The 27,960-nt window shown below is 43.1% G+C and overlaps 1 protein-coding gene across 1 annotated transcript in view; it reads right to left on the bottom strand.

The window, feature by feature from the left end:
- Positions 1 to 27,960, bottom strand: part of ctnna3 (catenin alpha 3) — a 1,079,953-nt gene that overhangs the window by 93,433 nt on the left and 958,560 nt on the right. Inside the window, exons 14-15 of the mRNA XM_033034268.1 lie at positions 21,502 to 21,594; positions 6,539 to 6,720 (exon numbers count right to left, since the gene is read on the bottom strand). Of these exons, the coding sequence (XP_032890159.1) occupies positions 6,539 to 6,720; positions 21,502 to 21,594 (275 nt within the window). The remainder of the gene's footprint in view (positions 1 to 6,538; positions 6,721 to 21,501; positions 21,595 to 27,960) is intronic.

The following is a 27,960-nucleotide window of genomic DNA, read 5'->3' as shown; positions in this document are numbered from 1 at the left end:
ATTCTACCATAAAGATATAATGTCTATAATAAACTTTATTTAGATTTCTATAATTCTACAGACCTTGGCTGGGAACCTGGGGCTCACCAAAATTGTTCCCAAATGGGCCCCGCACCTCCTAAGGCCGGCCTTGTGTAGAATAGTGTTAGTGTGCAGGGATGACTGGTCGGTGCAGACTCTGTGGGCCGAAGGGCCTGTTTCCGCGCTGTATCCCAAACTAAACTAAACTTTAAATGCTTGCGACTGGCTTAATAAATAGAATATTCGGTTGCACCTTGTTCCCTGTTGCTGGCTACCAGCTCTGTGGGTATAAAATATCCCTTTCAGCTTTCATAGAAGATCAAGATATTCTCCCCAGTGTTCTGGCCAATAATTATTCCTCTACCAACATGAATCGCTGATCATTATCACATTGCTCGCTATGCAACCTTGCTAAACATGAATCCGAAGCTGCTTTTCTTTCCTACCTTATAACAGTGACTACCTTTGAGCCTACTACACAGGAGGTGAAGAGGTTTGGAGAAGTCCAGCAGTTATGAAAGGCGTTAGATCAGAAAGCTCCTTAAAAATAGCCAAATAACATTTATTTTCCAGATGATTTGCAGAGTAGGATTTCTCTTTAGAGTTTGTAACGATTTAATTAATTTGGGCAATCCACATATGACTGTACAAAGCAAAGGAGTCGGTAGTTTTACACTCGTGTCAGGTTTTGAACTAATATTGTCTTAATTAACTGCCTAGAGGAGAACAGAGCTGTAATGCAATATTGCATTAATAATGTCATGACAGCCTTTGGGGCATAGCATGCTGCATAGAGCTTTAAGTGTTAATTCCAACATGCCCCTGTTTAAAGTGAGCATGTCATTATCTATTCAAGCAAGTGCAGGGATAGACACTGCCTAGCCTTGATGAATCATTTCGCTGTAATACTGCAGGCATGCTGCAGTGGATCTGAAAGGAATAAAACAACATTACTCGAGAGCCTTTGTCTGCCATCTGGATTGGACGTGAAAAAAACGTGGAATTACTTGAAGAGGTGAGATGTTCTTCTGGCAAATGGGCCAGAGGAACAGGGAAGTTAATGTGCATGCTCTCTGCAAGCAGAGGCCAAACATTAGTTCTGTGTTCGAGAGCTCATTAGGTCTGCCATAAAGAAACATAACAGGGGAAAACTGCAGCTGTTCGTGAAGAAATATCTGGCACATAGTCTGGACTGCCTGATAACGCGCAAGACATTTCAAGGGGCGTGTGGGTACGTATCTCTCACACATGCGGAGGGAAGGGGCAAGTGATGAGCGCCTCCGCTCAGTCCGCAATAACCAACCTGACCTCCCGGTGGCTCAGCACTTCAACTCCCTCTCCCATTCCCAATCCGACCTCTCTGTCCTGGGTCTCCTCCATTGCCAGAGTGAGCAACAGCGGAAATTGGAGGAACAGCACCTCATATTCCGTCTGGGGACCTTGCGTCCGGATGGCATTAACATTGAATTCTCCCAATTTTGCTAGTCCTTGCTGTCTCCTCCCCTTCCTCAACCCTCTAGCTGTCTCCTCCCACTCTCCCATCCGCCCGCCCTCGGGCTCCTCCTCCTCCCCTTTTCCTTCCTTCTCCCCCCCCACCCCCCATCAGTCTGAAGAAGGGTTTCGGCCCGAAACGTCGCCTATTTCCTTCGCTCCATAGATGCTGCTGCACCCGCTGAGTTTCTCCAGCAATTTTGTGTACCATTAGATTGTGCTCGTTTGGTTGTCGTGGAATATGATGCCATTGCAATTGAGCAGAGACAGACAAGTGTGTTGGTCAGGAAAAGCAGTAGCGGAGGTGAGAAAAAAAAAAACGATTTGCATGGCATTTTTCCAATTGAACATGATGGGAGTTTTCTTTATGTCTTCACCACTACGATCAGAAACAGCGAAGCAGACTATTTGGTAACAGACCCATTGCAGTTTGTAGGATCATGTTCAGCAGAGGTTTACGGTTAGTCTTCCCACTTTACAATTGTGATATCGTCAAGGCAATTCTGTGTGTGTGAGCAGTTCAGGATATGAAGGGATATAGTAAGGTTAAATGAATAGGCAAGCAGTTGGCAGATGGATGTAATGGGGAAAGTAGAGGTTTCTCCCTTTGGAAGGAAGGTTGAAAAAGCATGTTTTTGTGCATGGAGCAAAACTACAAAATATTGCAAGACAAAGGGATCTGAGACACAAAGTCAGCATGCAGAAACAGCAAAAATAATTACAAATGTTGGCCTTTGTTGGAATGTTGGAAGGAGATAGAGAACTTAGTAACATGCTGAGAGGGAACAACTTCTCCCTCAATGTCAGCAAGGTGAAGGAGCTAGTTATCGACTGCAGGAAGTGTGGTTGAGTACATGACCCAACCAGCATCAATGGTGCTGAAGTGAAAATGGTTAAGAGTTTCAAGTTCCTTGGCGTCAATATTACCAATGATCTGAAGTGGATCAACCACAGACAAGATGGCACACCCATGCCTCTACTTCCTTAAGAGACTGAGGAATTACAACATGTCTCCAATGACTCTTACAAACTTCCACAGATGCAACCATTGAAAGCATACTGTCAGGTTGTATCACAGCTTAGTTTTGGAACCCCTCTGCAAAAGACCATAAGAAATTGCAGAGAGTTGTAGATATAGATCAGTCCACACCAAACAGACTCCCCACCAGAGACTTCAAGCCACCTTGGAAAAGCAGCCAGCAAAATCAAAGACTTATCCAACCCCGATATTCCTTCGTTTCCCTGTTCCCATTGGGCAGAACGTATTGAAGCTTGAAAGCGCACATCACCAGCCTCAGGAACAGCTTCCTCTCATCTGTTATCGGGCAACTGAATGATCCTTCCATAAGCTAGGGTATAGTTCGATTCAGCTCTGCCCCATTGCGGACATTGGACTTTCTCTACGGAACTGACAATGTTGAGAACTACATTCTGCACACTGTATCTTTACATTTGCTGTACATATTGCACTTAAGTATGACATGATTGTATTTACATGTTGTATTCGATAGCATGAAAAACCGTTTACTGTATCTAGGTACACATGACAATAATAAACTTAGATCTAAACCATGATCTTACTAACTTGCAGAACAGCCTAGTCACAAGTCTTTTTCTTACTGTATGGTCTCATGAATGGTGCCATAAAAAGGTAGATATTTTTTCTGTAGAAATTCTGTAGAAATACCCAACCATAAATAAACATAATAAGATAACTTTATTGAAATATAAAGTCAATAGAATACTATCGGCTAGAGTAATAAGATTATTCCAAATTACAAAACAAGCACACTTCGAATTTGGGGATAAGCCACATAAACTACTTGTGAGGCAACTGAAGCAACGAGAAAAGGAAAAAACTATTACTAAAATTAAATCGGATAAGGGTGAGTTTTTAACACTGCCTAAGGATATTAATAAGAGGTTTGCCCAATTTTATCACAATTTATATACATCTAAAATAAATACAGATGAAAGTAAAATTACAAATTTTTTAGATAATTGCAAGCTCCCAAAATTGGATAGTTTAGAACAAGAGCAATTAGGAGCACGGATTACTAATGAAGAAATAAAACAAATAATAAACTCACTGAAAAATGGGAAGGCCCCAGGACCAGACGGTTTTAGTAATTAATTTTATAAAAGATTTCAGGAGTCAATTGTACCAAGATTATTCAATTTATACACGCAGGCTTATACTGAAAATAAACTACCAGAAACCCTAGCAGAAGCAACAATAACACTTATACCAAAAAAAGATAAAGATTTAGATGAACCGGGTTCTTATAGAGCTATTTCACTACTAAATACGGATCAGAAAATTTTAGCAAAGATTCTAGCTAGAAGGCTAAATAATTATATTAACAATTTAATAAATACGGATCAAACGGGATTTATACCCAAAAGACAATCATTTAATAATTTGAGAAGGCTTTTCAATATAATGTACTCTCATAATGAGGACAATGAGGATATTTCAGTTGTCACGCTGGATGCAGAGAAGGCATTTGATCAAGTAGAATGGCAGTATTTATACAAGGTACTCCAAAAATTTAATATGGGAGAGAATTTTATTAGATGGGTTAAACTACTTTACGATAGACCTACGGCAAGAATACTAACTAACAATACGCTATCTCCAAAATTTTACTTATCAAGGGGTAATAAGCAAGGGTGTGCCTTATCACCATTGCTATTTGCCCTTATGATAGAACCGTTGGCCGAAAAGATTAGAAATCACCCGAATATTCACGGATATAACACTAAGGACTCAAAGAATAAAATCTCACTATATGCTGATGATATCCTTTTATATATTACTAATACACAAACGAGTATACCCACCTTATTAACACTAATTGAGGAATTCGGCTCTTTTTCAGGATATAGAATAAATTGGAATAAAAGCGAAATGATGTCTTTAAAACCACAGGATTTGAGACACTTACTAAAATTCCCCTTCAAAATTGCAACAGAAAAATTCAAGTATCTGGGTATTCAAATTACGAGAAGACACAAATCATTATTTAGTGCCAATTTTATACCACTATTAAATAAATTGAATGATATGATTAAATTTTGGAAAACGCTTCCGCTCTCATTGATAGGTAGAATTAACGCTATAAAAATGACTTTCTTACCACAATTAATATATTTGTTTCAAGCGATCCCAATATATATTCCAAAATATTTTTTCAAAAAACTAGATTCCACTATCACTAATTATATATGGGATTACAGAACACATAGAATTCAACGAAAACATTTGTGCAAATCTAAAGAAGTTGGGGGTTTATCATTACCTAACTTTATGTATTACTACTGGGCAGTGCATATTAAGAACATAATGTACTGGCTGGATAGTTCCACTCAGCAGTTGGAGTGGATAAGAATGGAGAAAGAGGAGTGCTATCCGCACGATATAGGAACGATCCTGCTCTCACCGATAAAATTGAATAGTATAATATATAAGAAGAACCCAATTATTCACAATATAATAAGAATTTGGAAACAAATAAAAGTATCCTTGAAATTAAATAATTTATCAGTACTAACCCCACTATTGAACAACCCCGCATTCAAACCTTCTCTCATCGATAACACATATCAACAATGGGATAGACTGGGGATTAGGAAAGTAGGGGATATGTATGAATTGGGTAAACTGTTATCATATCAACAATTAAAATCAAAATTTAAATTGAAGGATAATCAATATTTTAAATATATACAGGTATGTGACTTTATGAAGAAATATATACATAGATTTCAAACTATATTTTTAGACCCTTTAGAAGAAGCAATGAATATTAAGGCTGATTCACAAAAATTAATATCATACTTTTATAATAATATATTATATAGAGAATCACCCTCAACAGAAGCACTAAGGGAAGATTGGGAACATGAGCTAATGATAAAGATCTCGAAGGATAGATGGGAAAAGTATCTGATGAATACACATAACTGTTCTATTAATGCAAGACATAATTTAATTCAATTCAAATTATTACATAGACTATATTATTCAAAAACGAGGTTGAATAAATTTTATCCAAACGTCTCTCCCAGATGTGAGAAATGTTTGTTTCAAAACGCTAATATAACACATTCATTTGTAGGATGTACAAAGTTGAATAAATTTTGGAGTGATATATTTGATATATTTCTCTTCAAGTCAAGAATAGAACCCAAAATGGAATGGATTATATTTGGAGTAATAGGAGAAGATACCAATTTAAATAAAGACCAAAATGTTTTTTTTAATTATGGGTTAATAATTGGAAAGAAATTGATACTTAAATTTTGGAAAAATACAACCATACCAACTGTTAAAATGTGGATTAGGAATATGATGGACATAGCACGCCTTGAAGAAATGAGACTCCGACTAATAGATAAATATGACCAATTCTTAAGGAGTTGGTCTTCATCGACTTTTTGGAATCATGTGATGCAGCGGTACCATAAGGATTGCTGATTTCAGTTCATGACGTGGATAGATTTACATCTCCGAATATAGATTTGAAAATTTCTCTTTTAAGGGGCCTTCTCTTCTATTTCTACTTTCCACTTTTTTTTTCTTCTTTTTTTTATTATTATTTTTTTATATACACACTTCACGTTTTTCTACTCTTTACCATCTATTTTTCTACATTTTCCCCTTTCTATTGTTTTCTTTTTCTTGTCTTGCTTACTTCCTTCTCATAACATAAAACTAGAGGTTGTACATAGAATGGATTATGGTATGACATAGTTGGCACCTAAAATTAGGTGCCACTGTATTGTTTTGTACTGTATTAACTTCTAATAAAATAAAAAAAAATAAAAATAAAAAAGAAATTCTGTAGAAAACAGCTGGGCGAGGGTGTCTGATGTTGAAAGACCCGAAACACCCGAAACACCCAATGACCCCAGGTTACATCACTGATGATGTGTTCAAGAGTATATTTTATCAATGTAGAAATCCTCCTGCTCTTGTTACCTGTTGTGTAGGTATAGTGTGCATAAAAAAGACATGAATTACCTGGTGAAGTCAGTCATCTCCATCATGATCATGCACATCTTCTTGGCAAGTACAATGATGTCATTGCTGGTCTCGTCCCAAATCTCAATCTCAGCATCCAGCCTGCCCTTAACCTTCTTGAAATCTGCAACCTGCTCGGCAATTTTAGCCTTTTCCTCTTCAGGTAGTTCAGTCATTTTAGCCTGAAACACAACACAAGCAAAGAATAACTAAGAGAGGTCTTCTATCCAAGATGAGTTTCAGTCTGCACGCTCACCATATCCACAGACTTTGTTGAGGTCAATTTCTGACATGACAACATTGACTGTAGAGTTCTTTGGGAAGTTCTAAGGTTTTGAAAAACACAATTGAAGTATTCTTCTGAAATTTTGCCATTGGTATTTTTTTGTTTTAGAGATACAGAGTGGAAACAGGCCCTTCTGATGAAGTTGATTCAACTGAAACTAAAGACAGGCTGTTATCTTTTCTCCTATTAATTGCAAAGTCAGCAGAAAGCTCTTACCCTTGCTCCTATTAAACTAACAAGGCTAACAAAGATGTTTATGCTCCTATTCCCATAACAAACGAGATAACAAGCACAACTTCATGAATGTCTCCTCTATAACTTGAACATTTGGAGGATGGTCAGACTCTCGGCTCTTACCCTTGCTCTATAAGATAATAATATGCGTCATTTAGTTAAGAAAAGCAAAATGCTTCTTCTGCAGAAAAATAGCCTTCTCATATAACCATATATAGCTAACCCATCCTCTCGCGGAAGAACCTGTCAATCTTAAGAAGCTGTCAATCTTAAGAAGCAAGAGGCTGTACTATGCTCTGTAGATAAGGTATTGCTGAATTGCTGATTATTGGAGTATAAATACATGCACTTAATTACTGCCCCTGTGTGTGAGAATTACTCTGTATAGTCTGTATCTACATACTGTAAGTGTCTTTACCACACCCGCCTGGCGAAATAAAGATTTTGCTGCTTGATTAATGATTTTATTTGCGTTTATGTCTGTTGACTGAAACGAACCACAACACTTCGGCCCACCGAGTCCGCACCGATCAGCGATCCCCGCACATTGACACTATCCTACACACACTAGCGACAATTTTACATTGATACCAAGCCAATTAACCAAAACCCATGCGGTCGCGGGGAGAATGTACAAACTCTGTACAGACAGCACCTGTAGTCAAGATCGAACCCAGATCTCTGATGCTGGAAGCGCTGGAAGGCAGCAACTGTACTGCTGCACCACCGTGCTGCTCTTTGAAACCCCAGACATCATTCATTTGAAACCAGCTGACTTGTGTCCAATAATATTGGATCCACGTCCCAGGTTCACGGAAGGATAAAACCCTCAGTCAGAGTAACACCTTGAGCATCTACCCTTGTGTGTTGTATAAGAGGACAAGCGCTATTCTACGCCACTGTGCCGCACCTAATTCTTTAACTTTCTTTAACTTTCCTTGGTTACAGTTTGTGGGCTTTTGCTGAGAAATTGAAAGGCAGTTGTTTCAGTGCATTGAATTGTCAGTTCATACTGGACCAGCGAGTGTTAGTGGTAGAGAGGCTTGAAGGAGAACTCGGTGTGTGCATTACTTAAAGATGACCTTCTTGAGGTGGGCTCAGAAAGCTGAACAGGCATTTCCTCATGAATGATAACCACAATTGACGATACTGGGCCTGTACCCGCTGGAGTTTAGAACAATGAGCGGGTACCTCATTGAAATGTGCATAACAGTGAAAGGCTTGGATAGATTGGATGTGGAGAGGATGTTTCCACTAGTGGGAGAGTCTAAGACTTGAGGTCATAGCCTCAGAATTAATGAACATTCTTTTAAGAAGGAGATGAGGAGGAAGTTATTTAGTCAGAGGGTAGTGAATGTTGGAATTCTTTGCCACAAAAGGCTGTGGTTATGGGGAAAAGGCGGGAGAATGGGGTTAAGAGGGAGAGATCGATCAGCCATGACTGAATGGCGTAGACTTGATGGGCTGAATGGCCTAATTCTACTCCTAACACTTATGACCTTAAAGAATGGGGTGGAATCACAAGAGTGACAAGGTAATTTTGTTTAAAGATAAGTGCGGACACTCCTGAGTATGACATTATTGAATGTGTAACCTCTGAGGACGTATGAAGAGTTTTAGCGCAAAACAAAAACTTTTATTTTGTATATATTTTTTATTCTGAATAGAGTTAAAAAAGCTCGGTGAAAGTCTGCAGGCATGCATGCGTAGGCACACATCCTGAAAGTGGCATTCTGGGGACCCTGTGCATTAGAGCATCAGGCACATTAAGAAAAATTGATGGGGTGAAGAAGGTGTCTCGACTCGAAACGTTTCCCACTCCTTCTCGCCAGAGAAGCTGCCTGAGTTATTCCAGCATGTTGTGTCTATCTTAAGAAAAATTGAGCAGTCAGCCCAATGTTTGATTATTTTTTGTGCAGAGTCTTGTGGGAAGAGGCATGGAGGGTGATCTGGGTGGATGACCATCTGGTGCATTAGCTCTGCTTCTCTCCTGTGTGGATGCTGCCCGGTCTGTTGAATGTTTCCACCACTTTCTGCTTTTGTTTCAAGTGTCCAGCCACTGCAGATTATTTTGCTTTAAAATCCCTTGCTTTGTTTTGTTGTATCTCAATTCTCCTCTCTCCACAGATGCTGTACGGCACTCCCAAACATTCTCCATTATTTTCAGATTTCTGTAACTGCTGCGGTCTGCAACTCACAGTTCCACCCTGTTTTTAACAGGATTCTCTCTCTCCTTTTCTCCCTCAATCTATACACTTTGCTGGCATTATTTGCCACCAACAAGCCTTTAGCATCAATCTATGATTCCATTCTCCATCATTCAGTCTGAAGAAGGATCCCAACCCGATACGTCATCTGTCCATTCCCTCCACAGATGCTGCCTGACATGCTGAGTTACTGCGTATTGCTCAAAATTCTAGCATCCGCAGTTCCTTGCGTCTCAATTCGCAGAACTTTATTTTGTTCACCGAATCCTCCCTCATCTCTGCATCTTAAACATGCATGTTTTCCAAATGTTCCTACTTCCAACCAAAGGTGACCTACTTGAAATGCTTTTTCTCTCCACAGATACTGCCCAACTTGCTGAGTAGTTCCAGCATCTTGTTTTAATTTCAGATTTTCAGCATCTCCATTTGTTTTTGCTTATTGGATCATCTTAAATTAAGAAGTGAATGACATACAAAATAATCCAAACTTGAAACTTTAATAATTTATATTGTGACTATTTAACAACGTTAAATTTAAGATGATGAGTTTATCATAATATTAACTCTATTATTCTAACCAGTTCAAGGGATATAAACTAATGAGTCATTTAATGTTCAAAAACAGTGCTCATTAGAAGCCATGCTGGTCGGTGTGGGCAAGTTGGGCCTAAGGGCTTGTTTGCACACTGTATGATTAACTATTGGGCACCGTTGTACTGGTGCTTCCCACCTCCTACACAAATATTAATATAGTTTCCTGTAAATAAAAACCAACATGAATAATTTTTAAAAATCTATTCCATGAGTGTACAATTTATGAATATGGAATTAGTTTAGTTTAGTTTAGAGATACAGCGTGAAAACAGGCCCTACGGCCCACCGAGTCCGCTCCGACCAGCAATCAATCATACATTAGTCTACAATCTACAATTAACCTACGATCTGCATGTCTTTGGAACGTGGGGGGTTTTGAAGAACACAGTGGCCAGACCTGCCACATGTCCTGACTGCCTCTGACTATCACTGCCACAACAAACTGACGTGCCTTGATTTCACCTCTCACTTCTGGCTGTTACCCAGCTTCCCAATTTCTTCTCCTACAGCAGTATGAGAAGCATGGTGCATGGGCAGCACGGTGGAGCAGCGGTTGAGTAGCTGCTATACAGCGCTTACAGTGCCAGAGACCCGGGTTTGAGCCTGGCTATGGGTGCTGTCTGTATGGAGTTTGTACGTTCTCCCCGTGACTGTGTGGGTTTTCTCTGAGAACTTCGGTTTCCTCCCACACTCCAAAGACGTACAGGTTCATGGCTTAATTGGCTTGGTATATATGTAGAAATTGTCCCTAGTGTGCGTAGATAGTGTTTTTAAGATGCGGGGATTTCTGGTCGGTACGGACTCGCTGGGCCGAATGGCCTGTTTCCACACTGTATCTCTCTAAACTCTAAAGCAGTCCTTCATGCACACCATTACTGATAGCAGGTGAAAAACTACTTAGTACAACTGGTGAAACAGCTCAACAGGCGTCTGAAGAGAGAGGTCGAACAGAGAGCCCGTGACCCCAGGAACAGATGGTGAGTGGAAAGAGCGCAAGACATTCAGCAACTCGCTGACAACAGTGACATGCTCCACAAATGTTAAGGCCACCTACAGCCCAGAATAGCTAAAACTCAATCCCATTTGGAGCTGAGATTGGAGGTGAATTCATCAAGGGCAGATAGGCAGCCAGCCTATTCATAGAAACGTTATACCGCTTTTCTTTAACTTTCTTGACTATTATCTCTTGGATTTTGTGTATTCTCAGTTTCTTTAGCCTTCTTAATAGTGGCAACAAATATCTTGATAACTTTCAGGGCCAGATATTAACTCTTGAATTGGACAGATCTCATTAAAAAAGATGCTGATCTGCCCATTTCTGCCCTGCAAAGTGCATGCAGGATGGCCATCTGTTTGCTTGCTGTAAAAGCAAGGTTGGGCTGCACAGCTGGGAACATTGCTGGATCAGGTAAGGAGACCACCACCTTCTCTTCAGAGCCTGGCAGAACATCTTCACATTCCTCTTGTTGCTGTTGGCCTACTTCAGATAATGTTATTGCTACAGTGAGATAGAGCATGGAAACAAGGCCTTTGACCCACCATAAACAACCCATTTACACTCATCCTACAGTAATCTAATCCAACTTTATTCTCTCCATATTGTTAACAAATACCCCCAGATTCTAGCAGTCACCTACACACAAGGGACATTTCACAGCAGTTAATTAAACAATCAATCCACATTTTGCGTCCAGCTTCGGTAAGGCTAGAGTTTGCTGGAGTTTGGAAGTATTTAGTCACAGAATGATACGGTGTGGAAACAGCCCCTTCGGCCCAACTTGCCCACACCGGCCAACATGTTCCAGTTATACTAGTCACACCTGCCTGCGTTTGGCCCATATCCCACCAAATCTGTCCTATCCATGTACGGTACCTGCTTAAAGGGCCTGTCCCACTTATGCAGCCTTTACAGACGACTGCCAATACCCGTGATAGGTCGCCGAAATTTTCAACATGTTGAAAATTCAGCGCGACCAGAAAGACGCCACGACTCTTTGGAGACCTCTCACGACCGTAGGTGACCTATCACGACCATACAGGTGACCCCTGGCAACATGTCGCGGGTGACCTCTCGCAACCATAGGAGACCTCTCACGACCATAGAGCCTATATCTATAGGTCTCCTATGGTCGTGAGAGGTCTCCAGAATCAAATACACAGGACAAGATGTTAAGAAGTCCCTTGTGCCAATAGGTGGGGAGCATTTCACGACATTCGTTGATTGTTGAGAGTGGTAGACGCTCAACATCGGTGGGGGGGCGGGGGGGGGGGGGAGTGGATACGTATATCTTGGCCTGGGTAACCTTCAGGACAGTTGGGCACAGGACACATCATCAGTAGTGTACCCTTGCATCACTGGGTGTTTCGGCCTTTTAACACTATACACCCTCCACAAGGGCGGCCCGCTGCAGGATGATCAGCCCTCAGCGCGTGTCCCGTGTCAAACCGTCCCAAAGATTCACCCTGAAATACTTGGGGCCCAGCATGGGTCTTTCCGCTTGAGCCAAATCCACCGGCTGCTTCTTTCAGCCGCCTCTGAGAGTGATCTTATGGTCTTCCGCAGAGCCTGACCGTGGATTCCAAGCTCCTTCAGCAGTCTGATGGTAGATGACGCAACAAATCCTCTGCATCCCACTTCAACTGGATAGACTTTGGTGTTCCAGCCACGCTGCGTTGCCTCTGCTGCAAGCTCTGCGTAACGCAGCTTCTTACGCTCATAGGCCTCCTCAACAGAGTTCTCCCATGGAACTGTGAGCTCTATGATGTAAGCAGTCTTCTGTGAAGGGGACCAGAACACCAAGTCTGGCCTGAGGTTGGTGGAAGCAATTTCAGGTGGAAAAACTAGTTGTCGGCCGATGTCCACCAGCATCCTCCAGTCGCGGGCCCTGCATAGGTTTCCTTCTTCTGATCTGGTGGAAGGATGTTTAGATGTTTTCTGTCCTTCTCGGACAAAGGTTGTTGCCCTTAGGGTGGGGGGGGGGGGGTTGCTTGCACTCGGAGGCAAGGAGTTGGTCGCACACCGCCTGTTCTCAAGGGCTGATGCCAGGCTTTTTAGTACCTGATTATGCCGCCACGTGTATCTCCCTTGCGTGAGGCTGGTCTTGCAGCCTACCATGATGTGTTTGAGGGTCGCTGGAGTTGGGCAGAGGGCACAGGTTGGATCCTCGCCGTACCACTGATGGAGGTTCTTTGGTGATGGAAGCACGTCATAAGTCGCACTGATAATGAAGCTGATCTTGCTTGCTTCCATTTCCCATAGTTCTTTCCAGCTGATCTTCCTCCACTCCACACCTTCCCACTGCATCCATTGCCCCTGTTTGGCAAGAGAGACCGCCTTTGCACTTCTTGCGGCCTCCTCTTGTCGCCGCACCTCCTCGACCACCAATGTCCTCCGCTCTGATGTTGTGGCCTTTCGCCAAGTTGGTTTACTTGTCGTAAGGCCAAAGCCTCCTCTTCCCTGCTGGACTTGCCCCACGATGTCTTTGTGTCTCAGGGCTGATGAAGCTTGCTGTACTGCATCAGATGGTGTCCACTTCCGGCCAGTTACTAGGGGCGGCGCAACAGCACTGATGGTCTTGTCTCTAGAGTCCCTCAGTGTCATCTGAAGTCTTACTTTCGAACACTTGTATTCCTCTGTTAGACTAGTGAGAGGTAGTTCCAGGACCCCTTTGCCATATAGGCCGATGTTAGTTAGACATCGTGGGACCCCGAGCCATTTCTTCGCGTATGAAGTTATGGCTCGCTCCATCTTCTCCACAGTTGTTATTGGGGCTTCATAAATGGTCAGTGGCCACATTGTCCGAGGAAGGAGTCCAAACTGTAGGCACCAGAGCTTCAGTTTCCCAGGCAGTAGGGTCTGATTGATGTTCTCCAGGCCATTGACAATTTCTTGCCTTAGTTGTTGCACCTGCTCTTTGTCCTTGAGACTTGCGTTGTACCATCTGCCCAGGCTTTTAACTGGCTGTTCAGACACTGTTGGTATTGGGTCGTCACCGATACAGAACCTTGTGTCTCTAAGCACCCCCTTGACTATGGAGATGCTTCGAGATTTACTTGGTTTGATCTTCATTCGGGCCCACTTGATGTTCTCCTGCAGCTTTCCAAGTAGCCGCTTGGTGCATGCTGCAGTAGTGGTTAGTGTGGTCATGTCGTCCATGTATGCCCTGATGGGTGGCAGACGGAGCCCAGCCCTGGTTCGTTCACCGCCCACCACCCATTTTGAGGCCCTGATGATGACTTCCATGGCCATTGTAAAGGCCAAGGGTGAGACTGTGCAGCCTGCCATGATGCCTACTTCCAAGCGCTGCCATGTTGTACTGAAGTCAGCTGTTGTGAAGCACAGCTGCAGGTCTTGGAAATAGCTCTTGACCAGTGTGGTGATGAGCTCTGGTACATGGAAAAAGGCAAAAGATTCCCAAAGGAGTTCATGGGGAACTGAACCAAATGCATTGGCCAGATCGAGGAAGATCACATGTAGGTCTCTCTTCTCCTTCTTAGCTGCTTGGATCTGGTGCCAGATCATGCTTGTATGCTCCAAGCAGCCCGAAAATCCTGGAATTCCTGCTTTCTGTACAGGTGTATCAATGTACTTGTTTGTTACCAGATAGGTGGACAGCCTTTGTGATACAATGCTGAAAAAGATTTTTCCCTCGACGTTGAGGAGACATATTGGCCGGAATTGGCTGATGTCTGACGCATCCTTTTCTTTAGGTATTAGCACGCCGCCGGCCCTTCGCCACGCCTTAGGTATTGTTTGCTTCTTCCACACCACCCTCATGAGCTTCCATAGAAAGCGTAACACATCCGGTGCGTTCTTGTAGAGCTTGTATGGTACTCCGTTTGGCCCCGGAGCTGATGCTGCTCTTGCTCGCCGGACAGTGTTCTCTACCTCTTTCCATCTTGGAGGGCTGGTGTCTAGGTTGAATTCAGGTGGTTGAATAGGCGGGATGTCATGTGGGATGACTAACTGCTCATGCCTTTTCGTGTCTTGGTGGGCCTTTTCCAGGTGTTCCTCCAATTCCCGTTTTGATGTTTTCAAAGTTCCACTTTTTTCCTTTGCGAAGAGGTCTTTGATGAACTTGAAAGGGTCTTTGTAGAACCGTGTTCTTGTGTGTTCTTTCTTCTTGCGAAGTTTCCTCAAGTTCTCTGCTTTTCGCAAGGTTGCCAATCGGCTCTTGATGTCCTCTTGGAGTAGCATGAGACCTTCTCTCTCTGCTTCAGTTGCTTTTTTCCATTGCTTTTTCAACTGTCTCCTCTCTCTGATTAGCCTCTCGATCTCCTGCTGCCTCCTGGACTTGATTGGTGTTGGTAATTTCTTTCCACCTCTCCCTTTACTCACCCCAAACCGTTCTTCTCCATAGCTGTAGATTGTGTTGCCCATCCTTGCAAGCTTTTCCACTGCTGTGCCCGCTTGTTGCTCCAAGATATGTATAAGGTCACTGTTGACCGTCTCCCACTCTTTCATTTCAACAGCTTTGGGCCATTTCACTCCAGGTTTGTGCCCTTTGATCTTTCCCTCCAATGGAGGTCTTTGTCGTTGTTGCGTGGGCTCCTCCACCGGCATTTCTGTGCTTGTATCACCCTCTTCAGTGACATGGGTGCTGATGCTCTGCGAACTTTGGTTTGAGTCCTGTCGCTGTGCTTCACTCGACTGATTTGACTGGTTGCTTCGTAAGAAGTACTGGTCAATGCGAGGCCCATGTCTCTGCTCTCTCAAGCACTTTTTCCTCCCTTGGTGGATCTTCAAGCCCTTCACTGATGTAATTTTCTCCCAACCACAAATGCACACCTGAAGTTTGTGTCCCGCAGCTGTTGTGGATGTCTCATGTGCCATGCTCTCCTTGCCCGTAGTCGTTTCCGTTCCTGGGTCTGTAACCGTGTTATCAATCGGTGAGCCATCTTCCGCCCCCGCTCTCGCAGGCTCTAGGGGTATTCTCTTTAATTTACTTTTAGTAGCATTTAGCGGGTGTCTCCAACTAACTGAAACAGCGTTGGGGACTGCTATCATGGGTAGCTAGCCCATGACGGCCCCAGTGGGGTCTGTTCCCTCCTGTCAGCTGTCTCTCCAAGCTGTCACGTGGACTTTCCCATGTTGTCAGCTGTCCTTTCACAGCAGTCACTGGACGAGTCCAGATTATCAGAATCAAATACACAGGACAAGATGTTAAGAAGTCCCTTGTGCCAATAGGTGGGGAGCATTTCACGACTTTCGTTGATTGTTGAGAGTGGTAGACGCTCAACATCGGTGGGGGGGCGGGGGGGGGGGGGAGTGGATACGTATATCTTGGCCTGGGTAACCTTCAGGACATTTGGGCACAGGACACATCATCAGTAGTGTACCCTTGCATCACTGGGTGTTTCGGCCTTTTAACACTATACACCCTCCACAAGGGCGGCCCGCTGCAGGATGATCAGCCCTCAGCACGTGTCCCGTGTCAAACCGTCCCAAAGATTCACCCTGAAATACTTGGGGCCCAGCATGGGTCTTTCCGCTTGAGCCAAATCCACCGGCTGCTTCTTTCAGCCGCCTCTGAGAGTGATCTTATGGTCTTCCGCAGAGCCTGACCGTGGATTCCAAGCTCCTTCAGCAGTCTGATGGTAGATGACGCAACAAATCCTCTGCATCCCACTTCAACTGGATAGACTTTGGTGTTCCAGCCACGCTGCGTTGCCTCTGCTGCAAGCTCTGCGTAACGCAGCTTCTTACGCTCATAGGCCTCCTCAACAGAGTTCTCCCATGGAACTGTGAGCTCTATGATGTAAGCAGTCTTCTGTGAAGGGGACCAGAACACCAAGTCTGGCCTGAGGTTGGTGGAAGCAATTTCAGGTGGAAAAACTAGTTGTCGGCCGATGTCCGCCAGCATCCTCCAGTCGCGGGCCCTGCATAGGTTTCCTTCTTCTGATCTGGTGGAAGGATGTTTAGATGTTTTCTGTCCTTCTCGGACAAAGGTTGTTGCCCTTAGGGTGGGGGGGGGGGGGGTTGCTTGCTCTCGGAGGCAAGGAGTTGGTCGCACACCGCCTGTTCTCAAGGGCTGATGCCAGGCTTTTTAGTACCTGATTATGCCGCCACGTGTATCTCCCTTGCGTGAGGCTGGTCTTGCAGCCTACCATGATGTGTTTGAGGGTCGCTGGAGTTGGGCAGAGGGCACAGGTTGGATCCTCGCCGTACCACTGATGGAGGTTCTTTGGTGATGGAAGCACGTCATAAGTCGCTCTGATGATGAAGCTGATCTTGCTTGCTTCCATTTCCCATAGTTCTTTCCAGCTGATCTTCCTCCACTCCACACCTTCCCACTGCATCCATTGCCCCTGTTTGGCAAGAGAGACCGCCTTTGCACTTCTTGCGGCCTCCTCTTGTCGCCGCACCTCCTCGACCACCAATGTCCTCCGCTCTGATGTTGTGGCCTTTTGCCAAGTTGGTTTACTTGTCGTAAGGCCAAAGCCTCCTCTTCCCTGCTGGACTTGCCCCACGATGTCTTTGTGTCTCAGGGCTGATGAAGCTTGCTGTACTGCATCAGATGGTGTCCACTTCCGGCCAGTTACTAGGGGCGGCGCAACAGCACTGATGGTCTTGTCTCTAGAGTCCCTCAGTGTCATCTGAAGTCTTACTTTAGAACACTTGTATTCCTCTGTTAGACTAGTGAGAGGTAGTTCCAGGACCCCTTTGCCATATAGGCTGTAGCGTCTTTCTGGTCACCGCTGAATTTTCAACATGTTGAAAATTTCGGCGACCTATCAAGGGTGCCGGCAGTCGCCTGTAAAGGTCGCGTAAGTGGGACAGGCCCTTAACTGGTTCTTAAATGTTGCCATTGTCCCTGCCTCACCTTCCTCCACCGGCATCTTGTTCCATACACCCACCACCCTTTCTTGGAAAAGGTTACCCCTCAGATTCCAATTAAATCTTTTCCCCTTCACCTTAAACCTATTTGAAAGCTGCTGGAAATAATCTGAACAGGATGGATGTAGAGGGGATGCCTGGGAGAACCTACAACCAGGAGTCACAGTTTATAAAAAATTTAAGACAAAAATTATGTGAAACTCCTTTTCTCTCAGATGCTCCGGAGTTGTCAGAATTTCCCTCCTTTTAAAGGATGGTGGAATCAGATTTGGATATGGATATTTTTACATGTCTTTATATATCGTGGCTTTGCATATTTTTAAGGCAGAGGTAGATAAACACCTGATTAACACGGGTTGAATGTTACTACAGATAAACTGGAACTTGGATTAAGATACAAACGGAGCAGCTCAGGAAATCAGGAATCAACGATCTCAGGAAATGATGGAACAGTCTTTAATGGCTGTGTATTGTCCCAAAACGGAACAATGAAATGCAAGTAAGAATTTTGATGTTCTGGTTTGGGACACATGACAATAAAACACTCTTGACTCGACTCCTGAGCCTAGTTCTTATGTTGAAAGTTCAGATATCTTCTTGATGCCCTTTAGTTTGTTTGAAATTAATTCATACCCTAATTAATTTTATTCCAAATGGTTTACTCTGAATAATGTATGTCAATGTGGACAGATGTGACTCATCAATCAGTGATTCATTTCTTGCTCCATTTTATTTTTCTTTCCATAGGAGCTTTTATGACAAATTCGCAGTTTACAAAGTACTGCACTAATGAAAACTGTCATTCACGCAGTTTGCAAACATCGAACATCAAATTATAACCTGGTCAGCCGTATACATGACGCACTTAAACATAGAAACATAGAAAATAGGTGCAGGAGTAGGCCATTTGGCCCTTCGATATGATCATGGCTGATCATCCAACTCAGTATCCTGTACCTGCCTGCTCTCCATACCCCATGATCCCTTTAGCCACAAGGGCCACATCTAAGCCCCTGCAGAGACCAGCGTTCACAGAGGCCTCCAAAGTTCCCTTGCTCTTTCTCCAGAGATGCGGTATTGACCCAAGCCCTGAAAAGGTGCAGGCAGTCATCTCAGGTAGAAGCCTCGACTGCCCGCTGCCTGGAATCGTGGTCTCCCCACCGACCCACTCCCATCCGCACCCGCTGACTGAAGATCAGGAACGTGGGGCTGAAATGCAGCTAAAATTTGAGGAGCGACCTCTTTGGACCTTCTTGCTCCGTTGACACTCAGTGACCAGTGGGAGCTATTTGGTCTGCTAGTAACACCTTGGGTCCTCTCTCAGAAGGTCAGCGTATCACACTGTGACAGAGTGCAGTTTGGCCAGAGGTGCCAAGCTTTGGAATATCAGCAAATTCATGGAGACGTGCCAAAAATATATATCCTGGTCTATCCCTTGAGAAGAACAGGGAACATTCCTCTGTTGGACACTATCATTATTCCATTGGGATCTCACTGTGTGAAAGCTGACAACAATACTCACCCAAACAACAACAGTGAAAATATTTCAAAGGGAATTAATTGACTGCAAACATGAAATGAGAACATGAAATTAGATAAAGATTCTAATCTTTAATTATGTTTTTTCTTTCTTTCAACTATCTCTCATTATTAATACAATCTTTCTTGTTATACTCAGGTACATAGCTATGGCTTGATATGCTAAAGGGCCTGTCCCACTAACACGACTTTTCAGCGACTGTCTTCGACCTCCAAGCTCGAGGGCACTCGCCTAAAAAACCTCGCGTTGGATCAACCGTCAGCGATGAAACCGCGAGCCAGATCGACCGTCTGCACGACGCGACCTAGCTGAGGCCTCGAGTATGCGGGGACTACTCTCGAGCCTGAAGGAGAGTTACAAAGACCTCCTAGGACCTCGTGTCGACCTTGCTGCGAGTATGAGTCAAGGGCAAACTCTTCTAAACTCGCGAATTAGGTCGCTGCAGTGGGACAGGCCCTTTACACACTGGAGAGCAGCAAGGTGGCGCAGTGGTATAGTCGCTGCCTTATAACGCTTGCAACATGCGCCTTAATTTAGTTCAACAAAGAAACTGACAAGTTACTAAAGAACTTGTTCGATCCCGACTACGGGTTCTGTCTGTACGGAGAGTGTATAACCATATAACCATATAACAATTACAGCACGGAAACAGGCCATCTCGACCCTTCTAGTCCGTGCCGAACACGTATTCTCCCCTAGTCCCATATACCTGCGCTCAGACCATAACCCTCCATTCCTTTCCCGTCCATATAACTATCCAATTTATTTTTAAATGATAAAAACGAACCTGCCTCCACCACCTTCCCTGGAAGCTCATTCCACACAGCCACCACTCTCTGAGTAAAGAAGTTCCCCCTCATGTTACCCCTAAACTTCTGTCCCTTAATTCTCAAGTCATGTCCCCTTGTTTGAATCTTCCCTACTCTCAGTGGGAAAAGCTTATCCACGTCAACTCTGTCTATCCCTCTCATCATTTTAAAGACCTCTATCAAGTCCCCCCTTAACCTTCTGCGCTCCAAAGAATAAAGCCCTAACTTGTTCAACCTTTCTCTGTAACTTAGTTGCTGAAACCCAGGCAACATTCTAGTAAATCTCCTCTGTACTCTCTCTATTTTGTTGACATCCTTCTTATAATTAGGCGACCAAAATTGTACCCCATACTCCAGAATTGGCCTCACGAATGCCTTGTACAATTTTAACATTACATCCCAACTTCTATACTCAATGCTCTGATTTATAAAGGCCAGCACACCAAAAGCTTTCTTTACCACCCTATCTACATGAGATTCCACTTTCAGGGAACTGTGCACAGTTATTCCCAGAGTGTATGTTCTACCCGTGACCACGTGGGTTTCTCTGAGATCTTCCGTTTCCTCACACACTCCAGAGACGTGTAGGTTTATAGGTTAATTGGCTTGGTAGAAGTAATTGTCCCTAGTGTGTGTATGATAGTGTTAATGTGTGGGGATCACTGGTCGGCGTGGACTCAGTGGGCCGAAGGGCCTGTTTCGTGCTGTATCTCTAAACTAAACTAAGCTAGTAAGACCTATCATATGGAACCATCCATCTGAATACAGACCATTTGGTGACATGCCTTTTTTCTATGTCATTGGGAAATATAATATGAAAAAAATGAAATACGATATAAGAAGGTGTTTAGCCTGACACATTAATTCTGAGACTCTTTTCACAGAGTATAAGAACAATACATAGAAACATAGAAAATAGGTGCAGGAGTAGGCCATTTGGCCCTTCGAGCCTGCACCGCCATTCAATATGATCATGGCTGATCATCCAACTCAGTATCCTGTACCTGCCTTCTCTCCATACCCCCTGATCCCTTTAGCCACAAGGGCCACATCTAACTCCCTCTTAAATATAGCAAATGAACTGGCCTCAACTACCTTCTGTGGCAGAGAATTCCACAGATTCACCACTCTCTGTGTAAAAAATGAAAGTTCTTATACAAAGTATAAGAACTTTCCCAACGAGCTGAGTACTCTTACATTGACTTTTTGTTTGGTTCAGATTTCTGGCATCTGCAGTTTTTTGACGTTTGAATAAGAGTTGGCTCTTGTTTTTGCCTGTAGCACACCGTTTGCTTACCAAAACTCAAAGGTTAAAGTAATGGTAAGGGACTGTGCTAAGTCCTGTTCCTCATCTTAAATGACAGCATGCCCTGACTTTAACAGGCCTTAGGGATGTTTGCTGAGCAGGATGGGGGGGGGGGGGGGGGGTTATTGTTGTTGTTTCAAAGTGTCTTACCCTGTCAGATTTTCCCTCCGTCTGCACACTGGTGTGACTTAAGGCATCGTGACCATCCTCAAGGTCAGACATATCTTCAAGCTCTTCAGGTGTCTGAGAATAAAACAACAGCAATTATCTGTTAAAACACAGAGCTTTAGTCACTGGCATTTCAGTACAGTCACAACTATTTTATTATCGAGAAAAATTGTAATATTGCAGCTTCAACACAGTTTATTATTTTCAATGCAAGGTAAAGACCTTATGAAAGCGAACAATGGTAAACAACTCTAGATAGTTGAGATCTACTGCAATTATCACAGCATATTAAAGAATTTCTGGTGAGGGAGCTCTGTGTGATTTAAAGTGCCTTTCAAAGCACTTCACATGAATGGCCAAGAAATTAACTGTTTGATTATGGAATTCAATTGGATTATTTACTGGTTTAACAGTTGCTCAGTTACATATAATTATGGATAAATAGAAACATAGAAAAGAGGTGCAGGAATAGGCCATTCGACACTTCAAGCCAGCACCGCCATTCAACATGATCATGGCTGATCATCCAGAATCAGTCCCCTGTTTCTTATTCTTAAGGGGTTGGACAGGCTAGATGCAGGAAGATTGTTCCCGATGTTGGGGAAGTCCAGAACAAGGGATCACAGTTTAAGGATAAGGGGGAAATCTTTTACGACCGAGATGAGGAAAACATTTTTCACACAGAGAGTGGCGAATCTCTGGAATTCTCTGCCACAGAAGGTAGTTGAGGCCAGTTCATTGGCTATATTCAAGAGGGAGTTAGATGTGGCCCTTGTGGCTAAAGGGATCAGGGGGTATGGAGAGATGGCAGGTTCAGGATACTGAGTTGGATGATCAGCCATGATCATATTGAATGGCGGTGCAGGCTCGAAGGGCCGAATGGCCTACTCCTGCACCTATTTTCTATGTTTCTATGTTTCTGCTTTCGCCCCATAACCCTTGTTTCCGTTTGAACCTAATATCTCTATCTAACTCTCTCTTGAATGCATCCAGTGAATTGGCCTCCACTGCCTTCTGTGGCAGAGAATTCCATAGATTCACAACTCTCTGGGTGAAAACGTTTTTCCCCGTCTCAGTCCTAAATGGCCTACCCCTTATTCTTAAACTGTGACCCCTGGTTCTGGACACTTCCAACAATGGGGACATTTTTTGTGCATCTAGCCTGTACAATCCTTTGAGAATGTTATATGTTTCTATGAGATATCCTGTCTTCCTTCTAAATTCCAGTGAATACAAGCCCAGTTGACCCTTTCTTTCATCATATGTTAGTTCCGCCATCCCGGGAATTAACCTGGTGAACATGATCATGGCTGATCATCCAAAATCAGTACCCCTTTTCCGGATTTTTCCCCATATCCCTTGATTCCCTTAGCCCTAAGAGCTAAATCTAACTCTCTCTTGAAAACATCCAGTAGGTTGGCCTCCACTGCCTTCTGTGGCAGCGAATTCCACAGATTCACAACTCTCTGGGTGAAAAAGTTTTTCCTCACCTCAGTCCTAAATGGCCTACCCCTTATTCATAAACTGTGACCCCTGGTTCTGGACTCCCCCAACATCGGGAACAATTTTCCTGCATCTAGCCTGTCCAATCCTCTAAGTATTTTATATGTTTCTATAAGATCACCTCTCATCCTTTTAAATTCTAGCGAATACAAGCCCAGATGACCCATTCTTTCATCGTACGTCAGTCTTGCCATCCTGGGAATTAACCTGGTGAACCTACGCTGCACTCCCTCAATAGCAAAATTACATTGCCTCCTGATATCTTTTAATATCCATTAATAAATGCAACCATGCTTCCATGGCATAAAGTCATCTGTACCAGTTACCATGTTCAAAAATCTTCTCTCAGGGTCTCAAAAAGTCCCCAAAGATTGTGAGATTCATTGGCACCTGTCCTAAAATAGAGGCAGTGGCCTCCAGCATTGTTGGGTTTCAAGAACTGCTGGTACTACCTACAGGTTGAATGCTCTACATTTGCAGCCCCTTTCTTGGCATCTGTGTTCTGGAGGAACCTTTAAAGGGTCGCACCATTATACAACCATTAATCTTACAGTTCCTGGAGAAGGTAGACAATTAATGACTCCACAGGGTAGTGATAGGGGAAGGCCGGTAGAAATGCTCCTGGGGATTGTATGGCAGGGACGGTGGCAGAGGAACCTGCACAAGCTTTCGAAGATAGACACAAAATGCTGGAGTAACTCAGCGGGACAGGCAGCATCTCAGGGGAGAAGGAATGGGTGACGTTTCGGGATGTGACCCTTCTTCAGGGTGAGAGTCAGGGGAAAGAGAGATATAGACAGCGAGGTAGAGAGATATAGAACAAATGAATGTAAGATGTACAAAGAAGTAATGATGATAAAGGAAACAGGCCATTGTTAGCGGGTGGGCGACGCGACTCACGTCGCAGCGGCCTCTGCAGTCCGTCTGTCGTTTTTTAAATTTTTTGTCTCGTTTGTATGTAGTTTTTATTTATTTTTTAAACTGGGTATGCGTGTGGGGGGCGGGGGGTGGGGAAACTTTTTAAAATCTTTCCCCTGCACGGAGAACCCGACCTTTTCCCTGTCGGGTCTCCGTTGTCGTTGGGGCCGAGCACCGTGGAGCGGCCTCCAACCGGAACGACCTGGGGCTCCAGTCGCGGAGCGTGCGGACTTACTTACCATCGCAGAGCTGGCCGAGTTCGGAGCGGGAGGAGCGGTGGTGGCGCGCTGCTGCGGCCCGACCCGGGAGATTCGGGGGCTCCAGCCGCCGGCCCGGTGAACGGTGACACCGGGAGCCCGCGGGTCGCTGGTGGGAGACCGCTTTTTGGGGCTTCCGCAATGGCGACTTCTCCAGCCCGAGTTGCGGGGTTGAGGATGACCTGGAGCAGGGCCTTACATCGCCCGCCGCGGCTTTAAATGGCCGCGGGACTTGTTAGCGCACGCCGGGGGCTCCAACACCAAGACCCGGAGCGCGGCCTTGCATCACCCGGCGCAGCTTTATAATTGCCGCGGGACTTATTTACCATCGCCCGCCGGGGGCTTTGACTCTGACACCGGGAGGAGAATGAGGAGAGCAGGGGAGAGATAAGACTTTGCCTTCCATCACAGTGAGGAGGAGATTCACTGTGATGGATGTTCGTGTAAATTGTGTTGTGTCTTGGTTCTTCTTCTTGTTTGTATGACTGCAGAAACCAAATTTCGTTTGAACCTCTGGGTGCAAATGATAACAAATAAATTGTATTGTATTGTATTGTATTGTTTGCTAGGTGAGAACGAAAAGCTGGTGCAACTTGGGTGGGGGAGGGATGGAGAGGGAATGCAGGAGTTACATGAAATTAGAGAAATCATATTCATACCACTGGGCTGTAAAGCTGCCCAAGCGAAAAATGAGATACTGTTCCTCCAATTTGCATTTAGCCTCACTCTGACAATGGGGGAGGCCTAGGACAGAAAGGTCAGTGTGGGAATGGGAAGGGAAATTAAAGTGTTTGGCAACCGGAAGATCTGGTAAGTCCAGGCGGACTGAGCGAAGGTGCTCAGCAAAACAATCGCCCAGTCTACGTTTAATCTCGTCAATGTATAAGAGTCCACATTTTGAACAACGGCGACAGTAGATGAGGTTGGAGTGAACCTCTGCCTAACCTGTCGGGGGCCCTGCACAGAGTCAAGGGAGGGAAGTCCTTTCACTGGAAGAAAGAGCAAAGCTGGTCCCACTTTCCTTACAGTTACTATCTTTTTGAACTAAAATCATCCTCGAGGATATATTGATTCTCATTGATTAAGATGACAATTTGGACTGACAGATTTTGTTTTTAAGTGACAGCTGGTGCGTAGCCTGATCTGGCAGTGAGGGCTTTTGTAATGCATACATTAGTATTTGTAAACTGACAACTTCATGCTGATGAAAATGTTGGATTTAAATAATTAAGCTTGAATTCTGACAAGCTCTCTTAAATATAAATTGCAGTAAATTAAAATGCTGCTTTGCAGGATTTGCAACCTTTCCATTTTGGGGAATGAACACACAATAGCGGCAAGGAGTATAGTAACATAATCCCATGAAGTCTGAAAGGGTTTTAAACCCAGCTTCAGTTTTTGATTACCTCCTCAACAAATGCATTGTTTGGAAGAATCTAGTTTTGCAAAATTCTGGAAAGTATGAATAATTCTCAAAGCAACAACTCCTACTTTTCATTGAAATCGCCCCTTTTTCATTTTTATCTGCATTTTTATTTTAAGTGTCCTTTCAAAGTGTGCTTAGAAAGTACAATTTCACATAAATATTGATAACATGATTTATTTTAATTTATTACAATTTTAATACTGCAATATTGTCATAATTAGGTCTGTGCCTTGCATGTCCAAGAACAAATTAGACTTGATGATATATGTTCATCTTCTGTGGCTTTTACTTGGGTTGTCAGGACCAAGAGTAATGGCTAGTTTTGAAGGGTTGAAGGTAAACGTCATAGGATAAATCAGACTTAATCGGTCCTCCTGTGAATGCTGCCCATTAGTGTAGGGGTGACACAATGGCCTTAGAGACCCGGGCTCGATCCTGACTACAGGTGCTGTCTGTACGGCGTTTGTACATGCTTCCCGTGACCTGTGTGGGTTTTCTCCGGGATATTCAGTTTCCTCACACACATTAAGGTAAAGGTATTTAGGTTAATTGGCTGAGAGTAATTGTAAATTGGCCCTAGTGTGTGTCAGATAGTGTAAGTGTGCAGGGATCACTGGTCGGCGCGGACTCGGTGGACAGAAGCGATTGTTTCCTTCGAACCCCTAGCAGAAAGCGTTAGAAACCATCCAGGAATATATGGATACAATACTAGAGACACAAGGAATAAAATGTCCTTATATGCAGATGATGTACTAATATATATTACAAAGTTAGAAACTAGTATTCCAAACTTATTAAATCTAATAACTCAATTTGGTCAGTTTTCGGGATATAGAATTAATTGGAATAAAAGTGAAATCATGCCAATAACAAAATTCAATTTACATACAATACAACAATCCCCTTTTAAAATAGTTAAAGATAAATTTAAATACTTAGGAATCTATGTAACTAAGACATATACCTCTTTATTTAAACTAAATTTCCCACCCTTACTGAATAAACTACATAAGAATATTCAATACTGGAAAACACTCCCCATTTCTATGCTTGGGAGAATTAATGCTATAAAAATGATTTTTTTACCGCAACTGCTGTACCTACTTCAATTAATTCCGATATATATTCCAAAAACTTTTTTCAAAAAAGTCGACTCCATTGTTACAAGTTTTGTCTGGGATTATAAGAATCATAGAATAAGTAAAAAACATTTATGTAAGTCAAAGATAAATGGAGGTTTGGCTTTGCCAAATTTCTTATTTTATTTTTGGGCAGTCCATATTAAAAACATGAATTTCTGGCTGGAAGAAATGGATCGACAACCAGATTGGTTAATGATGGAAAAGGATGGAACCAGATTGGTTAATGATGAGACTGTCTACCTTTTGAAATAGGTCCGATCATATTTGCCCCCACAAAACTGCACAAAAAAACCTATAAAGAAAACCCCATAATACATAGTGGAATATGAATTTGGAAACAAATAAAAAAAGATTTAAAATTGAATAATATACCACTATGCCTTCCCATTGTAAATAATCCTTCATTCAAATCATCCTTTATGGACAAAGGTTTCACACAATGGAAAAATTATGGAATAAAAAATATTGGACATCTTTATGGGAAAGGCACTTTTCTTTCATTTCAAGAGTTACAACAGAATTATGGACTGCACTCAAATAATTTCTTCAGATATCTACAAATTAGAGATTATGTTAAATCTAATACACAAGTCTACAGGAGTAGGGAATCAGAAATTCTTGATGAATGTTTGAACAAGCATCCTAATACTGAAAAACTAATAGCTTATATTTATAACACCCTACTAAACAACGAGGGTACCACCGACCGAACCATATAGATACAAATGGGGAAATGAAATAGGTCACCCTATAACGAAAGATATGTGGGACGAAAGTTTACAACAAATACATCAATGTTCACTAAATGCCAGACATACTTTAATACAATTCAAGGTCTTACATAGACTACACTAAAATAAAACTAAATAGAATCTTCCCACAAATCTCTCCTATTTGTGATAAATGTCTACATCTAGAGGCTAATTTAACACATACGTTTGCAAACTGTATAAAACTTAAACATTTCTGTACTGATATTTTTGAAATAACTTCAGAAGTTATTAATACAAAACTGGACCCAAACACAAAATTAATAATACTTGGAATATCAGAACAAAGTTTAACACTCACAACAAACCAAAGAAATTTCCTCGACTACAGTATAATAATCGGGAAAAAATGAATATTAAAATTTTGGAAAGGCCCTACAACCCCACAATTAATATGTCGATTACGGAAATGTCGGAGACCCTAT

This window comes from Amblyraja radiata, chromosome 15 (assembly GCF_010909765.2).
Source record: "Amblyraja radiata isolate CabotCenter1 chromosome 15, sAmbRad1.1.pri, whole genome shotgun sequence".
Taxonomy (NCBI): Eukaryota; Metazoa; Chordata; class Chondrichthyes; order Rajiformes; family Rajidae; genus Amblyraja; species Amblyraja radiata.
This window is presented reverse-complemented; position numbering and strand designations above follow the sequence as displayed.